Below are 8454 nucleotides of genomic sequence, written 5' to 3'. Positions count from 1 at the left end.
GGTTGCAGGGACGATCATGCTTAGGCCTGTAGCTCCAGCTCTTGCCCAAGAGCGAGCTTCTTCTTGGATGGAATGGATAAGGTTGCTGAGCGAGGGTTGAGTTGCGTTCTGGTTCTTCCAGATGGACCAAGCATAGAGGGCGATCAACAATCCAGGACTTCTGAATGCTAGCCGGGGAGCGTGGCGGAGGACCACCACGTATAGAAATTGGTGTTGCCGTCTGGAGGGTGAGTGGTGAGCCGGCACCAGGAGAGGAGCTCATGCCAAACCATCTGAGAGAAGACACATTCCGCCATCATAGAGGGCGATCAACAATCCAGGACTTTTGAATGCTAGCCGGGGAGCGTGGCGGAGGACCACCACGTATAGAAATTGGTGTTGCCGTCTGGAGGGTGAGTGGTGAGCCGGCACCAGGAGAGGAGCTCATGCCAAACCATCTGAGAGAAGACACATTCCGCCAGGATGTGCTGCATGGTCTTGGTATTCTGGTCGCGAAGGAGGCATGCCGGCGCATGAGGAAGGCCATGGCGAGGATGCTGAGCCGCAGTTCAGCAGCGGTCGAGCCCAGCTAACAAAAGGAAAACCTAGATGCTGAGTGGGGCCCATGGCTTACAAGTGAGCTACCAATGGGGGGCTTGCATGGATCCTTGGAAGAGCGTGAGGTAGCAAGACTTTGTCGTGTAGACGCTGCTCATAGTCCAGCGCCAAGTGATGAAATCCGTGGTAATGGCAACATTGGCAAGGGTGGTGGTGCGAAGGCGGCGCCAAATGTCCACGTACTCCATGGTGGCCGCCGGCCTGAGGCTGCCACGAATCTTGGATCAAGGCCTGGTTGGGGATGGCCTCGCAGACAAGGCGGCTGTTGTGGCGGCGGCGAGGGACAAGGGCGACCAGGGCCGGAGCAAGCTCGAAGATGGAGGAGCCCTGAAGCCAATGATCGGTCCAGAATTTGCAGGCGCGTCCGTCACCCAAAATCCAGGAAGTGGAGGATCAAAAGATTTGCTTGACCTCAGGCTCGCAGTGTGGAGGAAGATGGTGCTAAGGGCGTTTAGGGCCAGTCTCTTGGAGCCACAGCCAGAGCACCCGAAGAGCAATGCCGGTGCTTTGCAAGTCCTGAATGCTGAGGATGCCGAGCTCCAAGGGGCGGCATACCCGTGGCATATATAAATCTCCTGTCTTGGTTGCTTTATATTTTACAAGGTCAACTATAGTGCAAGAAATACTACATGCAAACTCTTTATATGCAATAGAGAACATCACATAAGTGATTTTTGAACTGCAGACATGTGATACTTGGGAAAAAGTTAAAAGTGGACTGTAGCCTAAGCTTGAAGAGCTATTAACTGTATGAGTGGAACTCCTGGCCAGGCCTAGAAAAATCCTTGTTCTTGTATGGTGAATATTTTATTTGAGTTTGTTGATTGCTAACAGATCTGTTCTCATGATCGGAACTCCTGGCCAGGCCTAGAAAATCCTTGTTCTTGTATGGTGAATATTTTCTTCGACGCTACTATGCAGCGGCGCAGCATCTGATGTTTCCCGTGCGGCGCTCGCTGATCAGGCAGTAAAGCTTGTCGCGCTTGCACGTGAGCCTCTCCCATCACTTAATGGGCCGTCCAAACTCGGCCAATCTCTTGTCGTGCATCACCGTCTCTTGCACCTTAACTCACTCTCGTGTCGTTTTCACCACCAAATCCTAGCGCTGCTTCTCCCTAATCCACCAGCTCAACCATTGCACAATGATGTAGATAAGCTGCCCATAAACATGCAGGGAAAAAAAGGAGTCGTGCTAGCGAAAAAAGGATGATCTGACATGATTGCCAGGTTGAAGCAGGTGTAGATACACATGGTTGTCATGTTCAACCAGATATACGTTACCAGGTTTACATGCAATTTCCAGGAAAATTGTGCCGAGTTGCCATGTTATTTCATCCTGCTTGTCGTGTTGTCTATACGCGGTTGCCAGGGGAATTTGTTGTGTTTACCATTTTTCATTGTACTGGGTACCATCTTATTTCACATTACTTGTTGTTCTGTTTATGCGTAATTGTTGTGACGATTTATTGTGCTTGCTATTTTAATTGTATCGAGTTGCCATGTTTATTTTGTAATGCTTGCCGTTTTATTAACATGTAATTGCTGGGATAATTTGTTGTGCTTGTCATTTTTAATTGTGCCAAGTTGCCAATTTATTTTGTCTTGGCGTTTTGTTTACACACAGTTTCTGGCATGATTTACTATGCTTGCTATTTTAATTGTGGAGTTGCCATATTTATTTTGTACAACTTGCCATTTTGTTTACATATAACTCCCGGGATGATTTGCTATGATTGCCATTTCAATTTTGTGCTGATTTGCCATATTTATTTCATGCATCATAACATTAGAAAAATTGAACTTCTCAAGGTGATTTGTTGTTTTTATGTATGTCTTGGTTAAATTGTGTTAAGCACTTAAACTAGTTTCCTTGAAACACAATGGTTGTTCAAAAAAGCAGTTGTCAGATTGTTTAGGAAAAACAACCAAGTTTTTACCCGTTGATTCACAAAAAGATAAATAGCATGTAGAATAGAACTGAATTCTTTATTTATTTAATACAAGATGTATATCTTTTGGAAATCGAGATAGAACACTGTAGCAGCCCCCGTGCAAGCATAGCGCAACGGTGGTGCTCAATGTAGCGAGTGCTTGTAGCAAACCACAGCCTATAGCGCACTTTCCCCGTTTTTCTTCCTGGGCCTGGTGGCCTAGTTTGCTTACGGGCCCCAAAACAAATCGTGATGCTACTATTTAGTTTATGCAAAGCCGAGCCGAGCCACAGGGGAGAACAAGCGTGCGCACGGTGGATTTTCCCTATTTTCTTTTGAGTTTGTTGATTGCTAACGGATATTGCTCATCATCCTGTAGTCATAACTGATTGGTGTCATGAACGATTCACCTGTTTTGGTTGCTCTCAATTTTTTTACAAGAACGGTGCAAGCAATAGCTGCTGCCATGCCGCTTTATAGGGAGTACCCAAGAATCAAGTGTTAGATGGCCTGTTTGGTCGAATTTCTGAAGGCCTCCCACCCTCACCCCCACCCCAGAGGAGTTAAATAACTACAAAACAGTCCCCTTCCTGTTGTTTAACTATATGCAACGGGGAATATTGCATACGTCATTTTCTAGTTGCAAAAATGTGTTTTTTTGTAGATTGATCTAGCAGAAGTTTCATGTGAAAAGTGAGCCTGAAGAACTGTTAGCTCTATATAATTGGAACTTCTAGCCAAGTCGATGGGTTCCTGAATTTCTATCATAAATTTGCCTATTTCAGGCAGATCAAAACCAGGCAATTTCAATGGTTTCATATTATGCTTCATCTTCAGAACCTGCCCAAGTTCGTGGTAAAACTGTATATATCCAGTATTCAAATCGGCAAGAAATAACAAACAATAAAGGCACTGGTGATTCTTCTGGCAATGTCCTGCTTGTCACCTTTGAAGGTGTCCAGCCTAATGATGTTAGCATAGATGTTATCCATTTGGTAAGTATTACACGAGACATGCATTCAAATAGTTAATGAATTCCTTTTCCGTTTTGCAGTGTTTTATTTTTTGCATTATTTTCAATAGGTATTTTCTGCTTTTGGGTTTGTTCACAAGATAGCAACGTTTGAGAAAGCCGCTGGTTTCCAGGTAACATAGTGCTTATGTCTAGTTTCATATATGTTACTATTTTTGTAAATTACCTTGACAGCTTGATTTTTTTTACTAACTACTAGCTCGAAATTTTTTCAGGCACTTATCCAATATACTGATGCTCCAACTGCTCTAGAGGCAAAAAATTCGTTAGATGGAAGAAGCATACCGAGGTAGTCCATGTTTATTACTCTGAGTTGGCAATTCACGAGAGTAATGTGAACACTTGAAATTTTACTCATTGAACTCGCGAAGGGTGCATTTTTTACTATTGCATTTTAGCCGATCTTTGATATAGAAGTTACTGATGTGATATTGCTATTGCAGGTATCTACTGGCTGAACACGTCAGCATTTGTCACCTCCGCATAACATTTTCTGCGCACAAAGATTTGAATATTAAATTTCAATCACATCGCAGCAGGTACAAGATAGTTTACAGATTTTTTTTTGTGTTCAATTCTATTTTGGTTTGTATTAAGCTCTTGTCCGCTAAAAATTAATTTTAGAGACACAAGTTTGTAACAGTGTCTGTTTTGATTAAGCAGGGATTACACAAATCCTTATCTTCCTGTTAATCCAACTGCAATCGAGGGAATCGCACAGGTTTGCCTGTAGTTCAAACTAGTATATCTGATGTCATGTCACTCTCATCTTCTTCTGTTGCTGCTTACACCATGTAAGTTTTGCAGCCCATATTAGGCTCTGATGGGAAGATTAAGGAGCCAGAGAGCAATGTACTTTTAGCATCAATCGAGAACATGCAGTATGCTGTGGGAGTGGATGTTCTACACACTGTAAGAGTATTTTAGAGTGATCTTTTCCTCAAGATTATTTTGAATTAAATAAGAAAAATATTTGTAAGAAAATATATCATATATACTCATTGTATGAGATAATTTCAGGTGTTCTCTTCTTTTGGTGCTGTCCGAAAGATTGCAATGTTCGAGAAGAATGGTGGAATGCAGGCTCTAATTCAGTATCCAGGTATGTGCGAACAACTGTAAACCTCACCATATCACATTATCTTTAGGATATGCCATGATATGGCTACACCTTGATTTAGGGGATGTAGACTGGCCCCGATGCTCCTTTGCTGTAATTTGTTCACTCTGTTGTTAACTCATGATAAGCCAAGTCCTTAGGTGATACTGAACTGTGTGGACATCTTAATGATGCTGTGTTGATTATTGAGTTAATATTTGTTTATGCGTCAAAGTTTCTGACTTCAGCAGAGAGGTCTTGGAGTCCCTGAAGACTTAAAATGGACATCTACAACTATCCACAGCTATAAAGTTACCTTTCGTAATTTCTTATTCTTTTCTTACCTTTTCCTGTAAGCATATTTACTTTCTTAGTAGAGGTTTGGTACAGTCATGTCTTCCTGTCATCTTAATGTGGATTGTCTTCCTCTTGGCACCCTGTTCTTCTGTCAGACGCCAGCTGCCTTAATTGTTACCTTTTTGGGTTAGAGTAGCAGTCACCATGAGGATGTATCCAGTGCTTTCTAGCCTGACAGTGACTGCTGTGGTTGGTCCTAAAATTGGTGCAAATGGTCAGAAAAAATTCTTAAAAATTGTTGAAAGAAAATCAATCTACCATGCTACAGAATTTCAAACCTACATTTTGGTCTACACATGGAGAAACCACTGAGACAAACTGCTGAAGTTGACAAAGGAAAGAGAAAACGCTGTTGACTGGAATTTGTCTTCTTTTCTTCTTCTCTCCTAATGTAACAGTTGAATTTATGTAGATTGCTTGATTTTATATCATTCTTGTGGTAGGTTTTGTTACGCCATTTGTATTTTAGGAACATAAGGAAGTGAATTATGGGCTAACAGTCACATCCTCTAGCTGCAACCTCTATTGAGAACACGTCTTATACATCGGTAGTCCAAATGTGCATCTCAGCGTCTTATGTGTGATCAATTTATCTAACCTGTCTTTGATGCTTCTTTGGAAGTGACACAAAACAGATGGCATTGCACATTACAGTGTATTTGTAATCTAAATGTTTAACTTGAGAGAATCCATATTCATATTCACTACAACTTCAGCTGTTCAGAAGTACTGCTAGAGCTAACAGAGTCCGTATTCGCAGATATAACAACAGCAGGAGTTGCTAAACAAGCTCTGGAGGGACATTGCATATATGATGGTGGTTACTGTAAGCTTCATCTGTCATACTCTCGTCATACTGATCTGAATGTGAAGGTATAAACAATAGTTTCAGGCTGTGTAAATTAACAAAGAATAAATGAATGCATCCAATTAGGGAAAAAAACTATTGCTATATTAGGTGGAATAGTCTTATCATTTGTTCAGTTTGACAATGCTTTTGGAACATCTTGTTTTCCTACTGCTTGCTTCCACGTTTTTTCTGATATGGGATCTACATATTGTGGCATTCAGGCACATGACGAGAGAAGCAGAGATTACACCGTCTCGGATCCTAGTGCTCAGGTACAAGCTGCAGGTCAAGCCCCTGGTCTAAGCACAACTGGAGCAGCATGGCAAAGCACCACGCCTGCTGCTTTTTATGGAAGCTCAGCAGGAGCGACCTCTATCGGACAAGTGCCAGCCTGGAATCCTAACATGCAGCGAGGGGCGTTTGCACCTGCATCAACCTCGTACCCTACCCAATTATTGATGGCAAACCCAGGCCCGCACTTTCCAGCAGTCGGATCAAGCTCTGGTGCTCCTCCGATGTTGTACCAAGCTTCACAGCAGATGGCACAATATGGCACAGCCCCTACTGCTCTGCCTCATGCAGCCTTGTCTGGCGAACCGATGTACTTCCCAAAATGAGCTATTCATCCGATAGAGCAGTTGCCTATGCTTTGTGCAGCACCTCTGGTCTTCAATTTTTGGAACTGCACTGTAATGCCGATCTGTTTTTCTTGGTACTTGTGAGACCCCTGTGGCAAATGTACCTGTCTGGCTGTTGGTGCCTGTAAACTGCACAGCAAAATGGAAAATTACTCGAGCCGTGTCAGTTCAATCCAAAACCTGATGTTCTTTCTGCGCTTGATAATTTCTTGGTACAAGGCACCATGCTTGATAATTTCTTGGTACAAGGCACCATGCGTTTGAATTATAACATAGTGGTGTATGCCATACTGGAATTTGTTTTTGGCTATGTCTGGTTGCCGGTTGGTTTCTTCTCCATGAACAAAGAATGTTACTCCCTCTGTGCACTTTTACAAGTCGTTTTAGACAACTGAAAATTGTCTGCTTGTCTTATAAAAGTGAATAGAGGGAATACAACACTAGTTATTGGCTTGCTGATGTATTGTGCTGCTAGCCGCTGAGATGGAAGTTCCAAAGCTTATTGTCGAGCTGGATTCGAAAGGTGTAGTGGATATGTTCAATGATCCAGAGAAGAACCTCTCCGCGCTGATTGAAGAAGTGAAAGGGTTACTCACCAAGTTTCAGGAGTCTAGAGTGCGTTTGGTTGCTTACATATGGCCCAGCCTGGCTCGGGCGACGCAGGGGAGGGCGACGTGCTTCTCTCCTTGTGTGGCTAGGGAGATGGCGCGAGCTTGCCCGTGTCGTCGAAAAGTCGGTGGGAGGATTTCGGTTCACCTCCCGCCGAGTCCGCCCTATTTAGCCCCTTCCCCAGCGCCCCAATTCCCGCCACCATTCTTCCCCCTTTTGAGCTTTCCCGCCGACGCGCATCGGCACCGACGAGCAGGTAAGCGGCGGATCTTCATCGGCCGGCGGTCCACGGCGTCGGCGGTCCTTCACCGGCCGGTGGTGATCTTCTACGACCGTTCCCCCCTCGTCCTCCAGTTGTATCCATGGCCTCTGTGAGTTCAACCCCCCTTTCTCTCTGTTCCTTCTAGCTAGATATGAGCTGTAGCTTGTGTTTGATGTAGATGCATGGTTGATTAGTGCTCTGATTTATGAGCTCATATGGTTGATTGCTATGCTACGTTGCAAGTTGTGGTAGGGTTAGATGTTCAAGCATGTGGTAGGCTAGATTAGTAGTAGAGTTTGAAGTTGAACCTTGTGCTTGTGTTGATTCGTGCTTAGATCTGTGATTTGTAGCTATTGGTGGTTCATTTGTAGCATGTTGTTTGTTGTAGATGTATGTTCGTGCTCATAGATTGTCCGGTATGCTTAGTATGATAGCGATGAACAATGTGCTTAGTATGATAGTGATGAAGCATGTGCTTGGTATGATAGTGATGACTGATGAACCATGTACATGTATGCTCCTGCTTTCATGGATTATCCAGTATGTTGTGTGCTATGCTTACTGTCAATGCGTGCTACGATTGTAGGACATGACCACGCAGACGCAAGATCTTAGTCAGGCCCTTGTCCTGTCCGACAGCCAGTTTCCTCCATCGTTTGTCGAGGACTCGTAGCCTATGTATGAGATGGCACCTGATTCAGAGATGTTCGCGTCTGATTCTGTCTATGTGCCAGTAGTGCTCGTTGAGCAAACTTCTGTTGCTGCCGCTGCACTCAAGGTAGCAACAGCAAAGGCAAAGAATGATGGTAGGTCGAACAACATGAAGTGGAAGCCGTTCATGTCCACGTTCGTGCTGAACAAGATGTGTGAGCTCATCTGCAGCGGAGTTAGGACTGACAAGGGCTTCAAGGAGGTGCACTTGAACACCGTTGCAAAGCAGGTGTTCGAGTTTTGTGGGCAGGAGGTGTCCACCACCCAGGTGTACAACCACTTGAGGAAGTGGAGAGATCGATGGATTCAAGTGTCCAAGCTGAGAGACCTTAGCGGCGCCTCATGGGATGAGAACACTTGCTCCATA

The 8454-nt window shown here is 44.1% G+C and overlaps 1 protein-coding gene across 6 annotated transcripts in view; it reads left to right on the top strand.

Moving 5' to 3' along the window:
* Window positions 1-6710, top strand: part of LOC119339968 (polypyrimidine tract-binding protein homolog 1-like) — a 7999-nt gene extending 1289 nt beyond the window's left edge. Inside the window, exons 2-10 of one of the 6 annotated variants that reach the window (XR_005164297.1) lie at window positions 3314-3523; window positions 3612-3674; window positions 3777-3850; window positions 4005-4100; window positions 4225-4282; window positions 4369-4473; window positions 4582-4663; window positions 4912-4981; window positions 5778-5890. Coding sequence is in view for 4 of the 6 variants with exons in the window: in XM_037611875.1 (XP_037467772.1) it covers window positions 3314-3523; window positions 3612-3674; window positions 3777-3850; window positions 4005-4100; window positions 4225-4282; window positions 4369-4473; window positions 4582-4663; window positions 5778-5890; window positions 6089-6484 (1197 nt within the window). In the remaining 2 variants the exon portion in view is untranslated. Of the gene's footprint in view, window positions 1-3313; window positions 3524-3611; window positions 3675-3776; window positions 3851-4004; window positions 4101-4224; window positions 4283-4368; window positions 4474-4581; window positions 4664-4908; window positions 4982-5777; window positions 5891-6088 lie in introns of those variants that run through there. The other 5 variants (XR_005164296.1, XM_037611875.1, XM_037611876.1 and 2 more) reach the window with 5 other exon arrangements.
* Window positions 6711-8454: the final 1744 nt, after the last annotated feature.

This window comes from Triticum dicoccoides, chromosome 7B, assembly GCF_002162155.2.
Source record: "Triticum dicoccoides isolate Atlit2015 ecotype Zavitan chromosome 7B, WEW_v2.0, whole genome shotgun sequence".
Classification (NCBI taxonomy): Eukaryota; Viridiplantae; Streptophyta; class Magnoliopsida; order Poales; family Poaceae; genus Triticum; species Triticum dicoccoides.
Note: the sequence above shows the minus strand (reverse complement) of the source record. Positions and strands in the feature narration are given on the sequence as shown.